The sequence below is a fragment of the Prionailurus viverrinus genome, chromosome B4, assembly GCF_022837055.1.
Source record: "Prionailurus viverrinus isolate Anna chromosome B4, UM_Priviv_1.0, whole genome shotgun sequence".
Taxonomy (NCBI): Eukaryota; Metazoa; Chordata; class Mammalia; order Carnivora; family Felidae; genus Prionailurus; species Prionailurus viverrinus.
Genome location: NC_062567.1, coordinates 77,748,228 through 77,775,574, shown reverse-complemented (window position 1 = coordinate 77,775,574; position 27,347 = coordinate 77,748,228). Strand labels below are relative to the sequence as shown.

At 41.7% G+C, this 27,347-nt stretch overlaps 1 protein-coding gene across 1 annotated transcript; it reads left to right on the top strand.

Annotated features, from left to right (window-relative positions):
* Positions 1-712: 712 nt before the first annotated feature.
* On the top strand, positions 713-16,076 carry GTSF1 (gametocyte specific factor 1). Its single transcript, XM_047865417.1, has 9 exons — positions 713-792; positions 2,396-2,440; positions 8,138-8,238; positions 10,285-10,411; positions 10,850-10,933; positions 11,382-11,445; positions 12,816-12,910; positions 13,821-13,857; positions 15,971-16,076. Exons 2-8 carry the CDS (start codon positions 2,425-2,427, stop codon positions 13,835-13,837), a joined length of 504 nt encoding a protein of 167 aa, XP_047721373.1. The 5' UTR covers positions 713-792; positions 2,396-2,424; the 3' UTR covers positions 13,838-13,857; positions 15,971-16,076.
* Positions 16,077-27,347: the final 11,271 nt, after the last annotated feature.

Sequence of the window (27,347 nt, the reverse complement as noted above, 5' to 3'; positions counted from 1 at the left end):
TAAGCACTTCAGGGACAAGTACTGCGTGCGTGCGTGCGTGTGTGTGTGTGTGTGTATCACAGTTTCCACAACAGGGCTAACAAATCTATGTTTGGGTTTCCATTATCGAGTTATAGCTTTCTGGCTCCTTTCACCTCTCCAACTCTTTTCATTGAGCTCTCCCCTCAACTCTAAAACTCCCTTTAACCCAACGAGGTCATCCTCCCTCCCAAGCATTCTTACCTACTATTATTGACTTCTGAATTTTAAGATTCTACAACGCTTGCTAAACAAAAACAACTAGATTCCTGTCCTTGGTGTTTTGTTTGTTTAGGCTCTTCTGTAGGCTTGTCTCCTTTACGATTTCCCTCTTCCCGCCCCGCAAAATCCAAATTACACTTCTACCTGGATAACTTACACCAACAAGGCTTCCTTCCCACCAGCAGCCGGCCCTAACCAGTCTCATTCCCGCTTCGAGCGCACATTCGCCTTCCTAAGATGGCCGCCACGAACCCCGAGGAAGGCAGGGCGGGTTCCACCCACGCAAGGCCACTACAGTTCCGGAGACCCCCAGGAGGATGGGCTAAAAAAGGAGAATGGCGCGAGGCGGGGGGACCTGAAGAGCAGGAAGGGGCCAAGGCGGGGCCCACGGCCAGGGAAAGGAGGGTCCACGCAGCCCACGCTCCCGCGGAGCAGAGGCCAGCGTCACAGGAAGTAGGGGCCCCACCCTCCAACGTCAGGGGCCGGAAACGAGCGTTGCTGGGGCGCGGAGGTGGGGAGAAAGCCACTGTGGGGAGAGCGTGTCTCGACCAGGTAGGGAAGGCGAGGCCCATCTGGCTTGGGGCCGCCGAACACCTCCCCTTTAGTGTGCTGGGACACCTTCGCCCTCTAATATCTTCCTTTTTCCTCCCGTAGCCTTGGGACTGTGGGTTCCCGGCGCTGCTGTTGTGACTGCGCACCCCGAGGGCCTCTACCTCTTTTGTCTCCATTTTTTTAAGTTAACCACCTTCCCCCCCCCCCCCACCCTCTCGAGTTTAGTCTCCTTGCTTAAATCTACTCTGATTGTTTCGTTTAAAGGAAGAAAAACGATAGTTTTACTGAGACCCCATCTCTGTTAAGAGTTTAACCGGTTGCTTCAGACTACATCCAGCCCCCCAAACTTGACTGCTTCACGTAATTTGTCCATTTCACCGTGGTCTAGTACTAGGGAAAAGGTAAAGAATCGCCTGTTAACAGTTCGTTACGGAAGATACTTCAGTGGACACGGCTGAATGATGAAGCTATGGATTCCAGGGCCCTTAGTCTACTGTAATTAGGCGTTCTGCCCCCAAAGTTTACGGTGGCTTAAAAATCAAGGAACCTAATACTTGGTTCTTCCTTCCAAACCTCTTATTTTTTATTGAGAAAGTGTAAAGTATGTATAAGTAAAACTTGTCAAAAGGCAGATCGGGATTTCTAAATCCAGATATGAACAATATTTTTTACAACATTTTCACTAACAGTTGTCATTAAGAAATGGGCTCCACAGCAAATTTCTAAACTAGAGTTCCAGCTGATCACTTGTGTTTCCTATCATAGATTCCAAGGCTGCTTATGTCATAGAATGGGGGGAAGGGGTGTAGAATTGTATGAAGGGCCAAAGCAGAGCTTGCTCTAGAAACAATAGCCGTAAATCTAGCCAATTTTGAGGAGTTTCCTATGAGAATGGCTTTATATAAATTTAGTTCTTCCCCATAATGATGTTTGTTTAATCACAATGCTAAATAGGGGGAGATCTTCAGTAAAAGAGGATCCAAACTACAGAACTATTTCCTATCCTTTAATCGTCTGCATTTCTGGTGGAGAGTTGTACTTTTGTTACTGTGTTATCCATAAAATGAACAGTTTTTAAGTCCTAACATTCAAAAGTTTTCCCTCAGTGGTACAGGAAATGAGTTCTAACTGGAGGCACTTAACCAAGTGTATCCATTTTAGCATAGGAGATTGGCAGGGGGGAAGGGAGGTGAAACATCACTGGCATAAGTGTGGGACTTTGCAGTCCTGCTTAGGAAAAGTCACAGAAATAATAAGCTAGAATGGCTCTGGGCTTATTGGATCCATTAAGTGTGTACTTAAAGTAGACTGCCTTATCACCCGAATACAGTTTAAATTAGTAGTCATATTTGGTTTTTCTTAACTGTCTGTGAGCCCTAGAATTTATTCCAAGAGCGTGTGTTAGGCAAGCATGTTAAAATACTTCAAAGTAGTAAAGAATGCTTTAAAGGAGGGTAAATATTTGGGGGAACAGGACAGTCAGGCTTTCTTATATTGAACTTGGGTAGCTTCAATTCCAGTTCGACTCCCCTTTTTGGGACTTCCTTTGGTACATATTTATTTCTGGTTACCTGAACCACTGCTTTTTTTTTTCCCCCCTCAGCACTTGGATTCAGCTCCTTCATTTCCAACATGGAAGAAACTTACAGTACGTACTTCTTGTTGCTTTTAGAAAATAAGTTAAATTCTTTACATATAGTTTTATGTCTGACAAGACTTTTAGTGTGTTGGGAAGAATTCACATTTCTCCCTAAACTGCTGAAGATGTCTATGTGGTAGGTAGTAGAGAAATACCCAAAGTTGAAATAAGACACTTGAAATTTATCAAGCTTTGAAAAGGCTACAGTTGGGACAGCTGTGTTAAACTATATTTTTATTAAATGAAGCATTTTAATTTCTCAGGACTTCAATTGCTCCTATTAAGTACAAGGGGCTAGTAACCCCTGTTTTCTTTCTATTTTGAGGAATAATATTGTGTACATAATGATGTTGACGTACGTTGAATTTTTAGGATTTAAAGACATCCTAGGAAGAATTCTTAATTCTTAAGTGACCCAGGCACCTTAGATGGCCCAAGAAGTCAAAAGGGAGTGAGCACCTAGAATCATACAAACGTAAAAACAAAAGAAACCTGAAAAATCATTTCATTTAACGTTCAGATTTTACCTACGAGAAAATAGAACCTGGGTTAACTGACTTTCCCAAGGTCGCGTAGTAAGGGACAGAGTCCTATGTTTTTCATGTGTCATGCCATACTTGATACCATAAGGCACTATGGTTTCTAGGTCCTAACCAAGTTTAAAGAACCTCTGCATCAGTGAATGGATGAAACTTGTCAGCGGGGCCTGCTTTGTTTCTTACTTTGCTGTCTCGTTCAGAATGTCTTTAGAGTAAGTTCCAACGAAAGGATATTTTCGTTCCATTTTACCTTCAAGGAAGAGTCCAGTAGAATCTTTATTACCGATCTATAGAAACTACATGGAAATGGTCTTTATTAAGTATCTACATCAGAGGTTTTCAGACTTTTGAGCATGCAGCAGAATCACCCAGGGAGCTTGTTAAAACTCAGATTGCTGGACTCAATCCCACAATTTCTCATTCAGAAGGTCTGGGACCCAAGAATTTGCAGTTCTGACATGATTTCAGGTGAGGCTGCTTATCAGAGGACCACACTTTGAGAATCCCTGATCTAGAAAGCTGATTCTCTTTGGTCTTCCGTAGGGCTCCCTCCCCTACTCCCTTAATTTTTCTTAAAATATTATAATTTAAGCCTGGAATTCCATGTAAGATAGGCAGATAAATATTTATTTGTTCTTGGAAGCTTACTACTCTATTAAATTAGAAAGCAACAACTCCCCTTTATGTCTCTCATTCTTTACTTTTTTCAGCCATATGTTTCTATTTTGCTTAGAAAAATATCACTTGGGAGTGTGTTAGAAATGCACAGTGTCAGGACACCATCCCAGACCTACTGAATCAGAATCTGCATTTTAACACAGTCCCCAAGTGATTTAACGCCTAGGGATTATGTTAAAGTTTGAGAAGGTCTGCTTTAGAATATACTTGACCTTCTCAACCTTAAATTTTAACCTTAATCTGATAGATTGTGGGGCCCCCGGGTGGCTCAGTTGGTTAAATGTCTGACTCTTAGTTTGTCTCAGGTCATGACCTCATTGTTCCTGGGATCAAGCCCTTTGCTGATGCTGAGGGTACAGAGCCTGCCTGAGATTCTCTCTCTCCCCCTCTCTCTCTGCCCCTTCCCCACTTACATGCGAGCACGTGCGCTCACGCGTGCACACACGCGTGCACACACATGCTCTTTCTCTCTCAAAAATAAATAAAGTTTAAAAAATTAATTTGATAGATTCCAGAAGACTTCCAGTTTCTGCTTGGGAGCTGTACCTCTTAGCTATTGATACTTTTGTTGGGTCTAGTCCTGATTTCTATGAAGTTTCCTCCATTTTTTCTCACCGTGGGTTCCAGGCCCTACCCAAGGGTAAGGAACATCTGAGTCTGTGCTTTTAGAGGCAGCTTATCTACAGGGCCTACTCTGTTTTCCAAATTAAGTTATATTCCCAAAAAGCCAGACAGAGTTTTTGCTGAGCAGTTTGATAGTATTTATTACAGGTATTTATGACTTTAAATACATCTGTATCTCAATGCCACACTCTTAGGTATCTGTCCAAGAGAAATGCTCATACGGTACACAAAGAAGTGTATACCAGATTGTTAGTCACAACATTATATATAATAACAAAAAACTGGAAACAACCTAAATGTCCATCTGTATAAAAACTGATTGGGGCGCCTGGGTGGCGCAGTCAGTTAAGCGTCCGACTTCAGCCAGGTCACGATCTCGCGGTCCGTGAGTTCGGGCCCCGCGTCAGGCTCTGGGCTGATGGCTCGGAGCCTGGAGCCTGTTTCCGATTCTGTGTCTCCCTCTCTCTCTGCCCCTCCCCCGTTCATGCTCTGTGTCTCTCTGTCCCAAAAATAAATAAACGTTGAAAAAAAAAATTAAAAAAGAAAAAACTGATTAAAAATCTATGGCACATCCATATGCAACACTAAAATATTCCTGTTATGGTTTGGTTGTTTGTTTTTTGTTTGTTTGTTTGTTTGAATATTCTTTGTATGCACTGACATAGAAGGAGCTCCAGGATATATTAAGTTTTTAAAAAAAGGGGGCAGGGGGTCAGAGCATCTGGCTGGCTCAGTTGGAAGAGCATGCAACTCTTGATCTCAGGGTTGTGAGTTCAAGCCCTACATTGGGGGTAGAGATTATTTAAAAATGTAAATAAAAACTTTAAAAAAAAAAAAAAGCAAATAGCAAAATAGGTGCAGGAAATCCTGTCACATACTACTATATGGATGAACCTTGAGGACATTATGCCAAATGAAATAAGCCTGTCAAAAAAAGACTACCCTAGGGGCGACTGGATGGCTCAGTCTGTTAAACGTCTGACTTCGGCTCAGGTCATGATCTCCCTGTTCATGGGTTTGGGCCCCGCATAGGGCTCTGTGCTGACAGCTCAGAGCCTGGAGCCTGCTTCAGATTCTGTGTCTTCCCCTCTCTCTGCCCCTCCCCTGCTCACGCTCTGTCCCTCAAAAATAAATTAAAACATTAAAAAAATTTTTTTTAATAAAATAAAAAATTTTAAACAAGGCTACTCTATGCTTTTACTTATATAAAGTATCTAGAATAGTCAAACTCCTATAAACAAGAAGCAGGATTACTGGTTGCTAGGGATTGGGGAGAGGAGAGAATGGGGAATTGTTGCTTGATGGGGATAGCATTTTGGTTCTGAATTGCTTGATGGGTATAGCGTTTCAGTTCTGCTAGGCAAAAAATTCTGGAAACTGGTTGCACAACAATGTGAATATACCTAACACTACCGGACTATAGACTTACAAATGGTTAAGATGGCAAATTTTATGCTGTGTATCTGTGTATCACCATGAAAATTTTTTTACTTAGAAGTAAAACAAAATTTTTCAAATCTAGAAACCAGTTGAGAGCTGACCTAAGTTACCAGAGGCCAGGAAGTAAAGTGTTAATGGTAGGAAGCCATCATTATCAGCTCTGATGCATGGCACTGTACGGGCAGTATAATGTGTACGAGTCATAAGGTGTGTCCAGTCAGTCAGCTGCTGACATGGCCCGACATGTGCTCATGATGGAATGGATTAAATGAAGAGAAACTAATAAGAATTCTATCTGTAAACTCTCCCTGGGTGTCTTGAAGCTTCAGAAATATGAAAAGATTGCTGGTCAGGATGAGCCCGGTTGGCGTAACAAGCCTGCCCGTCCTCTAATACTTTTCCTGCCTATTCTTTCCGTCCTTCAAGTCACCTTTCTGGCTCATTTGCATCACGATCATGGCTAGCAGTCTGTTCCATGTTTACCACTCTTCCAGTGAAACTGCCTGTTTCAATTCCCCACTGACCTCTGATTTTCAGAGCAGTCTCCTGGTTTATAAGCTGCTTATCAAATGTGAATTGTTTACATGATTTCACTTTTATCATTGCCTTCAGTGATGGCAACAGCATTTTATTAGGTTGCCTCTTGTCCTCATAATATACTCAGAATGTGCTTAGCCATTTAATTTTCCTTTCTTAACCAAGCTTGTTAGAATTGGGGGCTCAGCTTGGGCATCATGTGAAGTCTACAGGTAGCATTATCCATTTAGAGAAACTTCTTTCGTAACTATAGAGGTTATTCCTGAAAGTATACTCTTCTTTTAAAAAAAAAAAGTTTATTTATTTTTGAGAGAGAGAGAGAGAGGGTGTGTGTGTGTGTGCGCGCGCGCGCGCGAGCGGGCAAAGGGTAAAGAGAGAGGGAGACACAAAATCCGAAGCAGGCCTCAGGCTCTCAGCTGTCAGCACAGAGCCCAACGTGGGGCTCGAATCACGAAGTGCAAGATCATGACCTGAGCTGAAGTCAGATGGTTAACTGACTGTGCCACCCAGGCACCCCAAAAGTATAGTCTTCTAAGGGTAGTTTTAAATAGCATGATCTAGGTTAGGGGGTTTCTTTCACATATGTCTGCAATTGTCTTAAACTTAGGAGGTTCTGTTTTTGTAGCTTATTTTTTTTTTTTTATCTAACTTGATAATCACTAGATTAGAGAATTCTGGGTTTTCCTCACCTGTGTTCCAAACTATGAAAAGTAAAACCACCAGGGCGCCTGGGTGGCTCAGTTGTTTGAATGTCCAACCCTTGGTTTTGGCTCAGGTCATGATCTCACACTGCGTTGGGTCCTCACTGACAACCCAAAGCCTGCTTGGGGTTCTCTCTCCCTCTCTGTCTTCTCCCGCACATGTGCGCACACATACAGGCATATTCTCTCTCTCTCTCTCAAGATAAATAAAAAAAATAAATAAAAAGGTAAAACCACCTGTCTGATAAAGGTATTGTTTTCATTTGAGAGGTGTCTGCAGCAACCAAGATCAGGAACTACTTAATAGTAGTCAAAACAGGGGCGCCTGGGTGGCTCAGTCGGTTAAGCATCTGACTTCGGCTCAGGTCGCGATCTCGCGGTCCGCGAGTTCGAGCCCCACGTCGGGCTCTGGGCTGATAGCTCGGAGCCTGAAGCCTGCTTCCGATTCTGTGTCTCCCTCTCTCTCTGTCCCTCCCCCGTTCATGCTGTGTCTCTCTCTGTCTCAAAAATAAATAAACGTTTAAAAAAATTAAAAAAAAAAATAGTAGTCAAACGAAAAAGAAATCTACATCTAGAGCAGTGCTTATGAACTATTTTCACAACCTGGCATACTAGTAAATAGGCAGGAATGCTGGCAAAGGGTATTAACTACCCTCAATTTGCCCTAGAACTGACTGATGGGGGATAGAGGGCACACGTGCAGAGGAATCCCCCATCAATATATTGGCACACCATCCATTCTGACCTTTAGCATACTGGTTGGGAGGCTTTGGTTTGGCTAGCTAGAGGTAAGAATGACCCTGAATTAGCACATCTAGAAGGGAGAAGAGGCTGTCATTTCATTTAACATTATTGTTGTTTTCATTGTTACTCTTCGTATAAAACAAATTTATGTACAACCAAATATGAACTAATAAGATCCTATCTTATCAATATCCTATCACGCTATCCCATGATAGCTTGTTTTGGTAGACTTCCCAAGATTTGGTGGTAATACAGTTTTATCTTCTCAGAGTTACATTTTCGTGTTTAAATGTTTGGTCACCCTTTTTTTAAAATGCCTAGTTGTCATTAGACTGTCTTGTTCTATTGTTAAAGATTCTGTTGAAAAATCCAGTGTGTCTGGAATACTGGAGTTGTACAAAGGCTGGTTGGGTTTATGTTTATCCTACCTTTCTCTCTTTTAGTCGATTCCCTGGACCCTGAAAAGCTATTACAATGCCCCTATGATAAAAACCACCAGATCAGGGCCTGCAGGTTTCCTTATCATCTTATCAAGTGCAGAAAGGTAAGATATTGTTTGCATTATTTGCCTTGTAATGACCTCCTGAGTTCTTTTAAGAGACCAGATTTTGTAAATAACCGTATAATTTTAACAAAAGTGTTTTAACTTAAAGCCAGAATTGTTTTAGGACTCTAACTACCAACATTTATAGAAAGGAATTTATTTCTTGAGTACATAAATTTTTTCTTGTTTTCATTTTTTTCCCCCTTAACTAGTGACAAAACACCCTTTATATGCTCTTTTCACTCTTTGTAAAACAGAGGAAACACTAATTTTTGCTAGCAACGAGAAATCCCTCTTCGCTTGTAAATTTGATGTGTTCATTGTCCTGATAAGGACTGAGTGCCATAATACACTTATTTTTTATTTTTTTGTTTGTGTGTTTAGCAATGTTAGAGAAGTTGAACAGCTAGAGGTTAGCCTAGGAAAAGATTCCTAAAAATAATCATTTCTCCAAGTTTAAACAGTAAGCGTCTTTGGAGTTGGCGGGGGGGGGGGGGGGGGGGGGAAGAAGTCGTCTGAGTTTTTTCTCTGGTCTTAGCTGATGTAAACTACTTTAATGCTGGTATACTAATTGAGGCACTTAGAAAGGATTTTTAGAATACAGATGTCTGGGGCGCCTGGGTGGCGCAGTTGGTTAAGCGTCCGACTTCAGCCAGGTCACGATCTCGCGGTCCGGGAGTTCGAGCCCCGCGTCAGGCTCTGGGCTGATGGCTCAGAGCCTGGAGCCTGTTTCCGATTCTGTGTCTCCCTCTCTCTCTGCCCCTCCCCTGTTCATGCTCTGTCTCTCTCTGTCCCAAAAATAAATAAACGTTGAAAAAAAAAAAATTAAAAAAAAAAAAAAAAGAATACAGATGTCAGATACAGAGGGCAAAGGTCTGCAAGGATTTTTGCTTGGACAACATTTTTGGTATTTAATCCAAACTGCATACAATTCATGTATGCATTAACATCCTTTAAAGGGTGTTTCTCTTATAATCTTGGAGACATGGTTGTAATGCCATTGGTGATCATTTCTCCACCCCTTTTGAATCTCTAGAGCAAGGATCCCTTAAAGTTGAACCTGGATAATCTGGACCAGCAGATACCACAATGACTTCCTTCCCTAGGCTCTCAAACATGCCCCAAGGGTAAAGGTTGGGAAAGGAAGCCAAGCGATAAAAAGACGCTGTCTTTAACTCTCTTCTTGTGATGCTCTTAATCTTTCACCACAAAAATCTTTGCATTGGAATGCTCGCGAATTCCTCACAATTTTCTTCATCCTCTGTTTTTCTCTAGTGTCCTCCCCCTTCACATTATTTTTACATTTTTGAGTATCATTTGTGATATGTGTTTTGCTTCTAATAATAAATGAATTTCTTAACTGCTGATATACTTGCTTACAGGATTTGGGTGATGTTAAATACTTTGTTGTTTTGTTTTTTAAAATAAGAAACTTGGTCAGCAGAACAGACCCTCATTTGGGCTTTTCCTCAGTACAATAACCAAAATAAAGGTCAAATTGTTCACAGCCTCATTTCAGGGATCGTTACTTTAAATAAGCGTTCCTGTGTTAATCTGAAAAGCCATTGCTTTGCTGCTTCTGCGGCTCCCTTCCAACAGCTATTTTCCAGCACTATTGCATTGCAATAATAGGGGCGCTACTGCAATGCAGACCAAGAGTGTGTTTCCGTGTTACCGTTTCCTGAATATCACCCTTCAAAGACATCCAGAGAGCTCCACCGTTATAGGCTGTGCTGCCAGAGTCTTGTGACCCTGAGAAAGATGGCTCAAATACCCAATCCGAAATTCACCATGTCCTTCCGTATAAGCCACTTTTGACCCAGTATCTGTGTTGTCAGTCTCTGTGATCCTAACAAAGAAGCTTATGTTTTGATGATCTTGAGGTCACCTGTACAGTCTGTGTGAGTGATAAGTAATTCCCTCTCACTTTTCTACCATGAGTTTGCCTCCCATATTTAAGCCACAAGTTTATTGAGAGATATTAGTGGAGCTGTTTATAGAATAAACCACCTTATTTTGACAGACCCCTTAATTTGTGTTCTGCAGAATCATCCTGATGTCGCAAACAAATTGGCTACTTGTCCCTTCAATGCTCGCCACCAGGTTCCTCGGGCCGAAATCAGCCACCATATCTCTAGCTGTGACGATAAAAGTTGTATTGAGCAGGATGTTGGTAAGACTAGCTAAAATGTTCCAGTGCTAGAGGTTAGCCCTAGCTATGTATTGTGCTATGTTGTCACCTTGATTTTTGACTTTCATCATTTCAGAAGAATAATACCTTTCTGCCTTTGAGTTTTTTATCTCATCAGTAACAGGTTGTCAGGTTGTGTTTGTCAGACTGCTTTCCCTTCTGAACAGCCTGATCCATTTTACCAATAATTCATCTAAAAATAAGAATCATTTTATTGCCGTAAATATGATAAATGTCTTTGTTCCTGCTTCTCTTTCTTGTGTCAGCAAAGGGATAAGACCTCTCTGTTTAGCTTTTGTAGCATCCATTTTTCAGCAACAAAGACCCGTTAGGCTACCCTGCAACCTTTTAGGCCATTGACCCCTTTTAACATAATTGGCGATGTCCCCTTCTTACAGCAGAGTCTTTATTATCTTGCAGTCAACCAAACCAGGAACCTTGGACAAGAGACTCTGGCCGAGAGCACCTGGCAGTGCCCTCCTTGTGATGAAGACTGGGATAAAGGTGAAGTGTTTCTATGTCTTTTTCTTCACAGTGTCTAAATTCTCAAGTCATTTGCTTTAGACAGAAGGAAGATTTTCCTTTTTTATGAGCACACCATGTTGTGCAGAATGCCTTATTATTTTTATTGGGCCCCAGAACGAGCACATTTGTATCACTGTGCAGACACGTGGAACGGCCTATCCCTCTTGATTGGAAGAAGCACTTCTTTACATCTGTTTTTTTCCATAAATTGTGTTGTACCGTCTGTGTTTGGTTGTTACTGGGCACGTTTATTATTATTTATGTTGCTGTGTTTATATCCTTCAATTAAATTCCTGCTACTGTGTCAGGCAGGGTACTTGATCAATTTTTACTTGCTTCTCTAAACTTAGGTGTATTACTTCCCCCCTTACAGATTCAACTAGCATAAACTACAGCACCACAAACTGTGTTTTGCTTTCTTTGGCAGATCTGTGGGAACAGACCAGCACCCCATTTGTCTGGGGCACAGCCAACTACTGTGGCAACAACAGGTAAATGAAATGGTCTCGTTCCCAGCACTGCCTTCCAAAATCCAAGTGCTCTGTTACCAAAGGAAGCCACCAAAGCCTGATTTGATCTCGTTCCTTAATGGTGTTACTTGGTGGTAATGTAGTCTAGATGTGGTTTTGACGAGTTATTTTCCTTTTTTATTCCTCAGTTCATAAAAAAGTCACATGCTTTGTGTTAATCACTATGGGAACACAAAAATACTAGCTTATAGCCTAGCAAGGGAGACAGTGGTACGAGACATTCTTGTGTCTGTTTGGTTTTTTTGCTAGGTTCACGGTATTTAAACACTTTGAAAAAAGTTCTCCAGCTACACCACATGGATCAGTTTTACTCTGGGTAGCTAGTGTCTAAGGAAAAATAATCTTAAAAGTTTGTGACTTGAAACTGGATAAGCCAGAGTACCTTTGGGTAGGGAAGAAAATGCATCTCTTCTTTCCACTGATTTGTATCTAAATCTATAAGATTTCTCATTACTGGGGAGCCTGGGTGGTTCAGTCTGTTGAGCATCCCAACTCTACATTTCAGCTCAGGTCGTGGTCGTGATTTCATGGTTCATGAGATCAGGGAGTGGAGCCTGCTTGGGGTTCTGTCTCCCCTGCTCATTTCTGCATATTCACTCATTCGTTCTCATATTCTCTCCCTCTCTCTCTCCCTCCCTCCCTCCCTCCCTCCCCTCCCTCCCTCCCTCCCTCTTTCCCCCCTCCCTCCCTCTCTCCCCCCCAAATAAACTTTAAAAAAAAAGATTTCTCATTACTACTTCATCTTCAAACAAGACCAAATTGCAAATATTCAGAAATGAAAATATTTATGGATTAGAAAATGAAGGAATGAGATGCTAGACTTCATTTTTCCCCAAATAGAATGCTTATCAATTTTTATTTCTTAGCTCCTAAGATAAGTTAACAGTTGCACGTGTACCTTATTGTGTGTGTGCACTAAAATAGAAGAACTTGAAGATGAATTTTAATAGTACAGTTTTAATTTTCCCTCCGTCCTATGAGATGTGTTGCGTTTGGTTTGCTTGTCTTGGCATTTTATCTCTCATATTTGTTGAGTGAGTTGATGAGCCTGTCACACAACCGAACAGTAGATGGCATTGCTGTTTATCTCAATTTCTGGAAAATGAAAATGGTCAGACCCATCGTAATGCTTTTACAGAACAGTGAGCTTTTCAGAGAAGTAGTAATCATTCTAATTGCAAGAATGTTTTGATGGAAATGTGTTTACATTTCAGAATGTAGTTTGCTGTTTTCCCCCAAATTACAAAAAACACATTTTTGATGGTCTTGTGTGTGCCTGCCTGGAGAATACAGATAGGCGGGCATAGGCAAATTTGTCTTTCTTTTTGCAGCCCTGCAAGCAGCATAGTTATGGAACATAAGAGTAACCTGGCTTCAGGCATGCGTGTTCCCAAGTCTCTGCCGTATGTTCTGCCGTGGAAAAACAGTAAGTGAAATAAAGGCAAAATGCTTTTATTCTTTTCATTGTGCTAAATACAGTTGGTCTTGACTAGCCAAAAACGTGTTCAGTGTGAACACATTACACTCACATGACCCTGAGAGTGAGTGCCTCCTTGAATTTTGCATTCTGAGCACTTCGCTTTCTTCACCCTAGCCCTGGCCCTGGTTAATAACAGGAAAGTACAGGATCGCAGAAACCAAAAGAATGTGCTCAAGTTGGGGTGACCACTGACATCAAATACCATGGGCAAATTTGGGGACCAATAAAAAAGCTATTAATTTTGCCTAGGAGGAAGTCATCCCTGACATTCAAGGCATAATATCAATAGGAAACTGGGATTCGAAATGGATTGCAGAGACCTAAAAGGAAATGAAAGAGAGAAAATGAAAGTAATAAGTCAGAAGAACTGGCATTAAGAATAGTATTCCGATGTCTTCCCTAGGCATCAGAGGCCGTTCTGGGTAAATAGGTACTGAATTCATATCATATCACCCCGATAAATTCCCACACCCAAGATACTGTCATTTTTATTTAATACGTACTTTCCTAATGTTGCTCCCAAATGCACATTCCCTTGATTTCAGTCTCTGCTGCTGTTTGAGCTAATTTTGTAGGTGGCTAAAAGATTCCTTTAAAACATTTCCCTTTGGATACTTCCGTTTCCAAAAAAAATGAGATCACCAAATCATATGCCTGAAGGCTTGATAGGTAATGAATGAACTATTCTTTTCCCATGCGTTTGAGTAGAACCCAATCACTAATTTTGAATTCTTCTACTTTTATACTGTAATTCAGTCTACCCCAGGAATAAGTCATTTGTGTTTAGTAAGAATAGGGAATGGAGTGAGTTTCAATTGTCATGGTGTATTTATTTTGAAATATTTCTACTCCATAGATGGAAATGCACAGTAACTGAATATCTATCTCATCAAGTAAGTGTTTCAGTTTTATTTCACTATCTCTTCAGATGGTAGCAAGATTTAACTGGACATAAAGCAATTTGGGTCCAATTTTCTTTCAGATTATGGTACCAAATTAAAGCTTTGTGTGTGCCTCTGTTTTTTAAGTATATAGCTTCTATTATGGCTTTACACGCTAATGAATAGGCATTTACTGGTTAAATTAGAATTCTGTTAACATGCCAAGTTGCTTTCCCTAACGTTAATACACATTGCCTTTTTCCTTTTTCTTTTCTTCTTCTTTTTTTTTTTTATCAAAGTTGCATTCTAGATCTATCATGCCTTTTTAATGGGCTTGAGATTAATCAGACAGCTGTGCTTCACTGCTCTGCAATTTTTCCCTGTGCTGTACAGTTTAACACTCATCAAAAAATTCACTCCTTTTAATGAGCACTTAAAAGTTTGGGGTCTCTAAGAATCTTGCACTGTCGATCTTATCTGAATACCTGATTTAGTAGAATCTCACAAAATCTATATGAAGGAAGCAAAATCTTTTTACAGAGAAAGCCTTTCCTTGAGGTAACCCTGTACACCTATGGCAGAGCCAAATTTGATGCTTCAAATGCTATTTTGGTTGAGGTTGCCCGGCCGTCTTGCTCCTGGCAAAAGGAATATTATTAGTCTAGGGAGGAGATGATATCCCCACTGTCATGCAGATAGTAGGCTCTCTGTGAATATTTACTTAATGAGTAATTGGCCTGATGCCTTCCAGTTCATTCGCTTCCTCTGGACAGTGAAGCAGGTGGATCTCCTGTGAGTTAGGGTTCATGTTGTACCAAAACTGATGTTTCTTCTAGTGAGAAGCAGAAAAGAGATTCTAAAAGCAAACACCCTTTAGCCACGGACAATAATATTTACAAGTTGCTTCTAGGTACTACCCATTTTTCTTGGTAGGTTCTGATGTCACATGGTTAAATACATCTGGAAACCAGAAAATTAGATTTGGCCCCAGAAGAGAAAGTGCTACAGCAGCACTGGGGTGTGTCAGGAAAGCACACACTGACCTAGATGAATGGCGAACTTTGAAGCCTTCTCTGACACGCCTCCCAAGATGCTTGGTGCTCATCTCCTCTGGATAGCTACCTAATAAAAATGGTCTAGGGGCGACTGGCTGACTCAGAAGAGCATGCAACTCTTGATCTTGGAGTTGCGAGTTCGAGCCCCACATTGGGTGTAGAGATTACCAAAAAAAAAAAAAAAAAAAGTTACTCTAAGATGAAAGCCTAGGAGAAGCTCCTGTCTCTAACGCTGAATACTAGATGTTCCTCTCCTTTGGAACTTAACTCTTTGCTGTTAAACCCCTTACATGCTGAAAATGTATTTTTCTATATAACCTCTGAGGAACCAAGGGAAAAAAATTATCCTAGTTTAGGTAAGAATCCTTAAACAGCCACAGACCTTTTTATTCTCTTAATAAAAAATAAAGCATCATATTTTGAATGCCTGTTGTAGAATGCTGTAGCTTCTTTGGAAAGATAAAAAAAGAAATAGAAGATAGGACTTTCTCCCTTAAGGAACTTAAGTATGGGTGGAGATTTTTTTGAATACATATACATAAAAAGGGTCAGTTCACCTTGCATTTACTATGCTTTTATCTCATTGTGTTTTTATCAACAAATCTTTTTACTAGGTAAGTGTCTCGAAGCAGGTGATATCATATTAATTTTTGTTCCCCTAATGTGCATTGTAAACAGCTCAAAAAATATTACTGAACTAATGAGTAGATAGAGTATGTGAGAAGAGAAAAAGATCAATATGTTAGTTGAAATTCAGAATTGTCTCGAGGAGTCAATTGTATGGATAGTCAATTCTGATTTTCTTCTCACTCATGAAACTGTTGACACAAGGAGTGTACATCGATCTCTGTGTAGAATGTTTTTAATTCAATTAACAAGTTACTGTGTGCTTAGTGGAACTGAAAAGTTAAGGGTCAGAAGGTACTTGGTGTTCTGCCATTAACAATAGCAGATTCTTCCAGCTGACCAAGAGATTTTAATCAGGTTGTGTGGCCTGTTGTCAGATGTAGTTGGTGTTTTTATCACTGACAGGAACTAAGATCTCTTCTTTTTCTCTCATTTCCTTGCAGATGCCAGACCCTAGAAGACTCTTGCTTCTTCCTGCTACCAATGGGTTCTTCATTTTTTTTTCTCCTAATCTAATTATAGAAAGATAAACTGTGACTTTCAAACTGACAAGTACCTTTTTCTTTTTTCCTCCCTGCTTTGAGTCTCATTCATTTGATGCAGGAAAGAACTCTCAAACTCAGAACTGCTTCAAATAAAGCATCAACATAGATAACTTGATAGTTTCATTAAGTACCTGCAGCCCCAAGATCAGAAATCACATCCTGTTCCACATTAATGAAACATAATTATTTAAAGTTATCTTAAAGGATCCAGCTAAAGCAGGCAAGAAACTTGGGTTGGAAAAAAAAAATAACTGTATTTATCTTCTCTGACACACATCGGCCAGCTTCTTTTTAGAATTTATAGGAATGGGCCTTTTTTGATCAGTGCATCTTTTTATCCAGAGTCCTCAAGATGTTGATAGCATTTATATAGCAGAATACCCCATTCTTGGTTAAAAATCTTAGAACATCTTGCTCTCTGAATATTTCCAACCTAGGGTAGGTTTCTTTTCATCTCTCCCACATTCCAGCTGGAAATTGTACTCGGTGTCAAACCAGGTGTAGATTATGTAGGAGTGAAGATTGGAATGGAGAGGAACAATGTATGTGTGGGGAAGAGATAGGCTTTCCACCTGTGTGTGAAATTTGATTAGCTTCAAAGCTTAAATTTGTCAACGTTTATTTATTTTTGGGACAGAGAGAGACAGAGCATGAACGGGGGAGGGGCAGAGAGAGAGGGAGACACAGAATCGGAAACAGGCTCCAGGCTCTGAGCCATCAGCCCAGAGCCCGACGCGGGGCTCGAACTCACGGACCGCGAGATCGTGACCTGGCTGAAGTCGGACGCTTAACCGACTGCGCCACCCAGGCGCCCCTCAAAGCTTAAATTTGTGATGGCCCTGCCGACTACCCTGGGATTTGTGTAGAGTAAGTTCAATTTCTGAAACACCCAAAGCTCAGGCTGTCCTAGCATCTGGTTGGCCCTCAAGAGGAAACCTCATGATTTCCCCGGACCAGTTTTTTTGTTTGTTTATTTGGATTATCTGTGCGTTTTTGGTTTTTTGTTTTGTCGATTGGTTGGCTTTTTCAGGTTTGGTTTGGTTTGAAGTCTGCATGGAGAGGGATATAGGATGTGGTATAGATACGGATTTGGATGAAGCATACTTACAAATAATTTTGGGGCGCCTGGGTGGCGCAGTCGGTTAAGCGTCCGACTTCAGCCAGGTCACGATCTCGCGGTCCGTGAGTTCGAGCCCCGCGTCAGGCTCTGGGCTGATGGCTCAGAGCCTGGAGCCTGTTTCCAATTCTGTGTCTCCCTCTCTCTCTGCCCCTCCCCCGTTCATGCTCTGTCTCTCTCTGTCCCAAAAATAAATAAACGTTGAAAAAAAAAATTAAAAAAAAAAAAAAAAACAAATAATTTCAAAAATGATCTCTCTAGCATTGTTTGTGGGTAACAGATAAGGGAGAGTGGGCTTTTATGGAATGCCTCCTTTCATGAGTTTTCCATTGGATTCTCTCCTAATGAAGCAGAGCAGTTTATTTAGTTGCCGTCTCTAAAAACAGGTTCAAGATAAGCCCCAGTACAAGGTATTTCTGCTTCTAGCTGTGTGATCTTAAGTGAATAACTAAACCTTTTCCTCTGGAGATGGTGATAATGTATGGAGGGGGGAAGAAACACCCATTATGCCACTAAATCTGGTTATTTGTATATCAACCAATACCTCACAACCTAACGTTTTAAAAGTACTCGTCTTACTGGAAAATTACAAATCCCTGTTGATTTCATTTGTTTGGGTGATAACAACAAAACTGTCTATTCTGTAGTTGTAATCCAGAACACCTAACCACTTTAGGAAGAACAAGCAGGGGTGTGAGTCTCATTGCAAAGAATTAACTGCTTGAATACAACTCAACAAAAGAATCAGAAATCACAAAGTCACAAAACATCTGACCTTTTCGAGTGTGAGTACCACTCACTGTAGGAGAATGCCTACCTGTGTTAATTTCATTAGCTCACAAAATAAACAAGCCTGCTGTTTCTTTAGTAAACTAATGATTAAAGCAGCCAATTTGTCTGGTCCAGGAGTTTTCAGGGACTACTTGGGATGTTTATTGGGCCTAGAATTCACTAGTCTGGATTTAGTTTACTGGAGATTTTGGAAATTCCCAAAAACTAGAATAAAGAAGTGACTAAGTCTATACATCTGTCAGAATTGGGAAGGAGAAACTTCTCTGTGAGATCCTCTTTTTCAGAGGATGACTTCCCTTTGGAATGTGGACAGGTAAGCAGCTGAATATTCTGCCTTAATTTCAGTTAAAGGCAAGTGTTACAGGTTAAATGCAGAGGTATTTCACAAGCTTAGCCCAGAGAGCCTTTGAGGCCCGCATTTCAATCTTATCCAAGGCTTCCATACTCTACCCCAAGGAGAGGATTTGCTTTTTGGAAGATTGCCTTTCGCTGTAGGGGTTCTAGAAGTGCCATTGTGATTTGCAAATGTTCTTACCAGGGATAAACACATGGAGGTAAAAATGATTCTGAGCTCTCCTGGTAGCTGTACCCGAGCTAAACAAGGAGAATATCTGGATTTAATTTCAAGTAATGCATGGTAGTACCTTTTCCTCGTTAATCTCTTAGACAAAATGTATATACCTATACTGGCCTTCTTGGAGTCCTTTAGTGTTACTTTTCCCAGTTCATTTTAAGCTTTAAAGCAGGCAGACACTGAGGAGATAACATTGTGTTTATATTACCATTTTTAAAGAGGCAGGTTATAAAAATCAAGGTGATTTGTATACTATATTTTAAATGATTGAAGGAGGACTGGCCTTGGAAAGGAGACCTTTAAGAAAATACGCATTTTCCGGGGTGCCTGGATGGCTCAGTCGGTCAACTGTCCGACTTCGGCCCAGGTCATGATCTCACAGTTCGGGAGTTCAGGCCCTGCGTTGGGAGCCTGCTTCAGATTCTGTGTCTCCCTCTTTCTCTGCCCCTCCCCCACTCATAGTCTGTCTCTCTCAAAAATATAAAAAATAAACATTACAAAAAAATTTTTAAAAATACACGTTTTCTTGTGCCAACTCAGTGGGTAGCATAAGGAAAACCACCAAAATTCTATGAGAAAAATACTGTAGTGACCACTCATTCTTTTGATCACTGTCTTCCTGGTACGATTAAGGTCCAGAACACATTCACATCCTACTTTACAGTCCTGGCCTCTTCAGAAGCCACTGAGGACACTATTAACCTGCTACCCCAGTACCAACAGTCTCAGGTGACGTTCTATAATAGCTGTACTGAGGTCTGACCAATGCAGACCTTTGTATGAACAGGACATTTGCCCTTTACACAGCAATTCCACTGCCTGGTCCAACTTACTTAACTCATAAACTTGGTAACTGGTGAGACAGATATAAAAGTTAAGATTGTCTATAGCTAGGAAAAATAGCATCCTAGGCCAGACAGTACCCCTGGAGAACAACCATATGGTCAGCAGATTTGCATTTGTGTTTACCTTAAAGACTGTTTTATATAAAAACTAAAATAGTGGAAGAGCCTTTGAAGAAACATGAAGACAAGAAGACCTATTACACATTTTTATGGAGGATGTAAATCCAGGTTGTATGAAATATTTCATATTAACCCAACCATGCCTCTTCGTTTTTATTAAAATGCTTGTCATTGAGGGGCGCCTGGGTGGCTCAGTCAGTTGAGCGCCTGATTTCGGCTCAGGTCATGATCTCACAGTCCGTGGGTCTGGGCCCCACATCAGGCTCTGTGCTGACAGCTCGGAGCCTGGAGCCTGTTTCGGATTCTGTGTCTCCCTCCCTCTCTGACCCTCCCCCGTTCATGCTGTCTCTCTCTCTCTCAAAAATAACGTTAAAAAAAATAAAATGCTTGTCATTGAAATGAAGTCTGCTTTCTAGTTCATTCTCAGGCTTGGGTTCTAGGTTTTCAGTGGACAAGGTGACAGATTATTTGCTCCTTGTGTTGGTTTTCTGTAGAGGAGAACTTTCTAGCAGAGGTACAAATTAAAAGTGATGGGAAGTTTTGATTTTGAAATTAGAAGCTCCACTGAGATATCCTTTTGTTGAATTGGAGATGTCAACAGAAGAGTCAGTGTTGTAGCTTTATAAAGCCCTTGAAAAACATATGGTTCTGCTAGGTGTGTAACTTTGATGCCCACCCAATCATATCTCATAGCCTTGGAGCTGGAGGGGAGTTTAAGAGCAAAGCTTTATCTTACATATGAAGAAATAGGTGCTGTACAAATGTGGAACATTTGAAAAAAAAAGGGGGGGGGGCGGCGGGGGGGGGGGGGAGGTTCCTGGGTGGTGGCTTAGTAAGTTGAGAGTCTGACTTTTGTTTTCAACTCTGGTCATGATCCCAGGGTTGTGGGATCAAGCCCCGTGTCGGGCTCTGTGCTGAGCGTGGAGCCTGCTTAAGATTCTCTCTTTCTCCCCTATGCCATGCTTCTCCACTTACGCTCTCTCTTAGATGGATAGATAGACAGACAGACAGACACAGATAGGGAATGATAAACACAAACTTCAAGACAGTGGTTATCTCCAGTGGAGAAGCTGCGGGGATGGGATTAGGGAAAAACACAGTATATTATTCTATTCAATAAATTGGGTGGTAGGTTTCCTGGTGTTTATCTGATGCTTCCTACGTGTGTATTAAATACTATATAACTGGGCATTAAATACTATATAACATAGCACCAGGCTATGAGCTGTCAGCACAGAGACTGGGTGGCTCAGTTAAGCGTCCGACCTCGGCTCAGGTCATGATTTCATGGTTTGTGGGTTCGAGCCCCACATCCGGCTCTGTGCTGACAGCTCAGAGCCTGGAACCTGCTTCAGATTCTATGTCTCCCTCTCTCTCTGCCCCTCCCCTACTTCCATTCTGTCTCTCAAAAATAAATATTTTTAAAAACAAAATGAATAAATACTATATAACTTTAAAACATGAAGAACAAGTATTACATAGTTGCAGAGTACTTACTGTAGGCAAACCACTGTTCTTACTTGACATTTTACATACTTTAACCCAGGGTGGAGGAAAAAGAGGCACAGAAAACTATCTTTGCCAAGGATCCATGGCTTATTAGTACTGAGCTGTGACCATAACCTGGGACTTCTGATTTCTAATTTACTGCTTTTGGCTTCTAGACCCTTCCTGTTTCCCTAAATGGTAATTTGCACCCAACCTCTCACTCTCCCAGGCTGTGAGTTTCCTTTTGAACTCATTTCCATGTCTGTCACCTTGGACTTCATAGTCACTCCGGTGGCCTAAATCAGCAGCCTGAATTCTCTTGACCGCATTGCTTTTTTACTGTCTCTGTGTCACCAATTCCCAAGTCAGGTGGAACCCACTATCTCTTACACCCTATTTCTTCTGGGTTCTTGAGCATGGTGGTAGAAAATCACCTAAATATGCCAACTGACTCCACTGCAGATGTATGATTTCTTAACTCGGGTATTCATTCTTGTTTGGCTTTTTCAAATTTACCTGGTGACCACTGCACCCTTTTTATTGTTCTCAACTTTATCTTTTTTTAATTTTTTTTAATGTCTTATTTATTTTTGAGAGAGAGACAGAGTGCAAGCAGGGGAGGGACAGAGAGAGAGGGAGACACAATCCAAAGCAAGCACCAAGCTATAAGCTGTCAGCACAGAGCCTGATGCGGGACTCGAACCCACAAACTGTGAGATCATGACCTGAGCCGATGTTGGACACTTAACTGAGTCACCCAGGCGCCCCTATTGTTCTCAACTTTATAGTCCCTATTTCCCATCCTTACTTTCAGCAGATGGCTTTGCCTCTTACTCTCTAGAGAAAATAGTGGTCATCAAACTTAGCTTGCTCTTTTTCCCATCCCCAGACTAAACTCTTAGAGCATCCACTTTGCCTTTATCTCAGGGGTATGCTTCCTCTCCAAGGCTAACCTCACCCTTGCTACCTGCTCTGTATCCCAGTGTATTAGTTATCTGTTGGTGCATAACATTTCCCCAAAGCTTAGTGGATAAACCAATAATAAACATCTATTACCTTCACAGTTTCTATGGGTAAGGAGTGACTTAAGCGGGTGATCCTGGTTTGGGGTCTTTTATGTGATTGCAGTCAAGATGTCAGCCCGTGCTGCAGTTTCCTGTACACTTGACCGAGGTTGGAGGTTTTGCTTCTAAGGTGGCTCGCTTACTCGCTTGGCAGATCAGTGTTGGTTGTTGGCAGAAATCTGAGTGTCTTCACAACATGTCAGCTGCCTCCCTTCGGAGAGAGTAAGTTAAGAGCAAGTTGGAAACCGTAAATTATTTTATGACCTACCAAGAGCTACACAGTATCATTTCCACAGTATGCTTTTGGTTACACAGCTGAGCTGTGGCAGGGGGTTTTACAGGAGCATGAGCACAAGGATCACCGGGAGCTACCTTGGAGGCTGGCTGTCACACCCACTTCTATCCTCCACTGTCTTCCAGAAGTTATTTGCTCTTTTCTCTTTACCTTAATTTTATTTCTCTTAAACTCTTTTTATGTGTTATACTTTTCGTTAATAAATAGCCTTTGGGGCGCCTGGGTGGCTCAGTCGGTTGAGCATCCAACTTCGGCTCAGGTCATGATCTCGTGGTCTGTGGGTTCAAGCCCTGCGGTCTCGGGTTCTGTGCTGACAGCTCGGAGCCTGGAGCCTGCTTGGGATTCTGTGTCTTCCTCTCTCTCTGCCCCTTCCCTGCTCATGCTCTGTCTCTCTCTGTCAAAAATAAACATTGAAAAAAAAAATTTTTTTTATAAATAAATAAATAGCCTTTAAGCTCCAAAAATGCTAAGGTTACATTTGTTCTTTTAAAAAAACACACACACCTAGGGCTTCTGGGTGGGTGGTCAACGGGTGAAGCGTCCAACTCGTGGTTTCAGCTCAGGCCCTGATCACACAGTTCATGGATTCAAGCCCTGAGTTGGGCCCAGTGCTGACAGTGCAGAGCCTGCCCAGGATTCTCTCCCTCTCTCGCTCTGCCTCTCCCCCATTCTCTCTCTCTCAAAATAAACATTAAAAAATTTTTTTTATCTTGTAATTCTTTCCCAATTTACCTAATAATAGTTGCAGAGGCTTTTTGAGCACTTGATGTGCCAAGCACTGTACAAAAGCACATTGTATGTGGGGCGCCTGGGTGTCTCAGTCGGTGGAGCATCCGACTTCGGCTCAGGTCACGATCTCACGGTTCATGAGTTCAAGTGTGAGTTGGGCTCTGTGCTGACAGCTCAGAACCTGGAGCCTGCTTCGGATTCTGTGTCTCCCTCTCTCTCTGCCCCTCCCCTGCTCGAGCTGTGTCTCTCTCTCTCTCTCAAAAGTAAATAAACACTTAAAAAATTAATTTTTAATTAATTCCAATTAATTCCACATAAGCCCATGAAGTAGATATTATTAGGTCCCCATTTTTGATGAGGAAACTGTGGATTATAGAATATACAAGATTTGACCAGAGTTACTTAATTACTGTATGGAGGAACAAGAATTGGAGTTAGGTCTGTGACCCCTAAAGGCAGTATTCTCTTTTTTTTTAATTTTTTTTTTTTAATGTTTGTTATTTTTGAGAGAGTGACAGAGTGTGAGCAGGGGAGAGGCAGAGAGAGAGAGAGAGAGAGAGAGAGAGAGAGAGAGAGAGAGACAGGCGCCCCCTAAAGGCAGTACTCTTTTTTTTTTTAATGTTTATTTATATTTGAGGGAAAGAGACAGAGAGACAGAGCGTGGGGGGGGGGGGGGGGGCAGAGAGAGATGGGGACAGAATCTGAAGCAGACTCCAGGCTCCGAGCTGTCAGCACAGAGCCCGATGTGGGGCTCGAACTCACCAACCGCGAGATCTTGACCTGATCCGAGCTGGATGCTTAACCAACTGAGCCACCCAGGTGCCCCTAAAGGCAGTGCTGTTTAGTGACTGTACCTTGGTGCATCTTGTTTCCTAAAATGCATTCGTTTCCTCCCTGTGCCAACACTTTTCTGCTTAGCATCTTCCACCTTCAAGTTCCAACTCAAATGTTATCTCCTTGGATAACTATTCCAGCCTCTCTGATCTAGGCTCCTACTGTCCTCTGTTCACACTATATTTTTAACGTTTATTTACTTTCTGAGAGAGAGAGACAGGGTGTGTGAGTGGGCAAGGGGCAGAGAGAGAGGGAGACACAGAATCGGAAGCAGTCTCCAGGCTCTGAGCTGTCAGCACAGAGCCCAACACAGGGCCTGAACCCACGAACCGTGAGATCATGACCTGAGCCGAAGTCAGACACTTTTAACTGACTGAGACACCCAGGCGCCCCTGTTCACACTATTTTTAATAGCATTTATTGAGTTGTGTTATAATTATCTTCTAAATGCCTGCATCAGGCAAGGTTTAGAACAGGAAACAGAAACTCACAGTATCTCAATATTCTTAAGGAAAAAGGAGCTTAATGCAGAGCATTAAGTGCTTACAAAATCACTTGAATAGCTGGAGAAGCAGACTATGGCAGGGCCTCTAGGAATGATTCCCAGAACACTACTGAACTAACCCACCTGGGGAGCTGCAGTCTCCGATGGCCGCTGAAATACTGAGTTTGAGAACATAGCGCCATAGCTACAATCCAGGGATCAGGAAGCTGCCACAAACAGTCCTACAACATATATAGTATCGGAGTTTTACAGAGCTACTGACCAATGTAAACATCCAAATGCATGGTCAGCAGAGGAAGGAAAAAGGAAACTAGATAGTCAGCACCTGAAGCACTGAGAGTTTACTCTAGGGCCTGTTGAGGTTTTTGAATATTTGTTTTACAATAAGATTAGGTCACTCTTTTTTTTTTTTTATGAGGAAATTGGTTACTTTCAAAGTTCAAAGAAAAAAGCACCATATGGCAACCTGCCCCCCTGCTAAAAAAAAAAAAAAAAAAAGCCAAAAATTTGTTGCTACAGTACGTGAGTACTAAGTGGACAAGGGCAGGCAAAAACTACTTGAGAAAAGTGGTTATGAAAGCAGTTGACAGAAGTGACATTGAACTGAGAGTCCGTACAAACATACCTTCAATCTAAGACCAGCCCCGCGACCTTGGAAACCTTCAACTTTTCTGTGCCTCATAACTGTCTTCATAAAGTGAGACTGAACTTAGATAACCTCCGAGGTTCAATCCAACCCTACAATTCTGTTTTCTTAGTTATTCAATTGAAAAACATTTTTTATTTATTTTAGAGAAAGAGAGTGCAGGCGTGGGGGGTGGAGGGGGGCAGGAGTAGAGAGAATCTCCACAGACTCCACTCTGCACGGAGCCTAGCGCAGGGTTCTACCCCACAACCCTGGGATCATGACCTGAGCCAAAATCAAGAGTCGGACGTTCAACCGACGGACCCACCCAGGCACCCCCAAAATACATTCGTGTTGTTTTGTTTTGTTTTTTTAAGAGGAAGATTATACAACCATTTTTAGGGCTTTCTTTACTTTTTGACCATTCTGTAAAATTTTCCTGTCAACCTTAAAATATTCTCTGAGGCCATCTAGATGAGGTGAGAGAAGCAGAAAGTAACGTAGAAAGTGATGGGGTTTTGCTTCACCATGCCGAGTCACATAGAGTGTTTTAAAAGCACACCAGAGCAACTTTGGAGTTCCCTACTTTCCAGTCTGGGGTTTTGGTTAATCTGTCCCCAGGTGTCAAAGGGAAAAGAAATTCTTTAAAGAATCATCACTGATTCCGGGAGCTAGAAAGGCTCATCACAACCTCAAAAACGAGGCTTGTTATAAAAAAAAAAAAAAAAAAAAAAAAAAAAGTGCATTAAAAGCTGCCTCCAGGCTGTGTTAGCTAGGCAAGAGATTAAATAGAGCTTTCCCCGTGTCCCTGCAACCTCCTTTGGGCTATTTGAGGTGCTTGCTGGATTTTTTTGGCCTATTTTTTCTTTTTCCTTCAAGACTTGCCCTTCATTCTCTTGCTTCTCTGATGCAAACTTCTTTTCAGAACACAATTTCCAGACAAACCTTCAGATGTTAGCCAAGGGTCGGTACTGTTTTTAGTTGTTATTTCCTTCAAAATAGACACCGGCGGCGACTGGTGCTGTCTTTTTTCAGAGAAATCTGTGTTGTTCCAGGCTCCGCGTGCAGCCCGTGTCATTCCTCCCCTGCTAATATGCTTTCTTAGCTTGCTTCACGCATGTTTACCAACTCCAGTTTAGTCCCCGGGCTCTCCACCCTTCACCCCGCCCCCTGAGATGTGCATTTCAAAACGTAGAGAAAAAAATGACAGCTTCTCCTCAGGCCCCTCCGGTGAAGGCTGCGGAATCACCAGGGCCAGTATGTCAGAGTGTACAGCCTTTACCAAAACTTTGCACAGACATATTTTGGATAAGCAAAAGAGAAAGCCACTCAACATGTAACACACAGCCTCTTTTCCAAGGGCCTCTAACGGACGGGCAGGCCCAGGGCTGCCTGTCCTCAGTGCAGAAGATAAATGAGATGACAGTGAATGAGCAGGGTTTAGTCCTTAGCCAAGGATGATCCAAACTCCGATGCCGTATCTATTGCTACATGCAGCAAATTAAATGGGATGTACACATGAAGATTTGTTATAGTTACAGTCCTGTCCTCGGGCCTTTTATAGTCAAAGGCACTGTTTCTCAAAGCGTAATCCAAATATCACCTACATCATAATTACTTGGGTGCTTATTTTAAAATGCAGATGCCTGGGCTTTGGTCCAGACTTACTAAATCAGAATATCTGGAAGCAGCACACAGGACTCTGTTTTTCACAATACACCTCACGTCATTCTCCTGTACAGTAAGGTTTCTAAAAGTACATGTTACTTTGAATAAAGGCTTTTTACGAATTCACAAGGAAGATATTCACACTGTTTGAGTTTTTAAGGACCTAGGTCCTTCATGGGTCCTTAAAACTGTACACACTAATCACAAAGTAAAGAGTATAGTATAGTAACTATTAAGAATATGAGATAATAAAGGAACGGTACCTGAATCATAAGATCACTTGAAGGCATAAATGGGAGGGACACCTGGGTGGCTCAGTGGGTTAAGCATTGAACTCTTGATCTCGGCTCAGGTCATGATCTCACTGTTGCTAAGATCAAGCCCCGCGTCAGGCTGTGCACTGTCAACTTGGGATTCTGTCTTCTCTCCCTGCCCCTCCCCTGAGTTCTCTGTCTTTCTCTCTCAAAGTAAATAAACATTTTTTTAAAGGTATAAATGGGGGGAAATGCACTAAAGTTTTTAATAGTGTTAACTATAAGCACTGTAGTGAATAAACTGAGGATATTTAATACACAGATGACATGATGTTCACACAGCACAAGATTATCCCCATACGTTG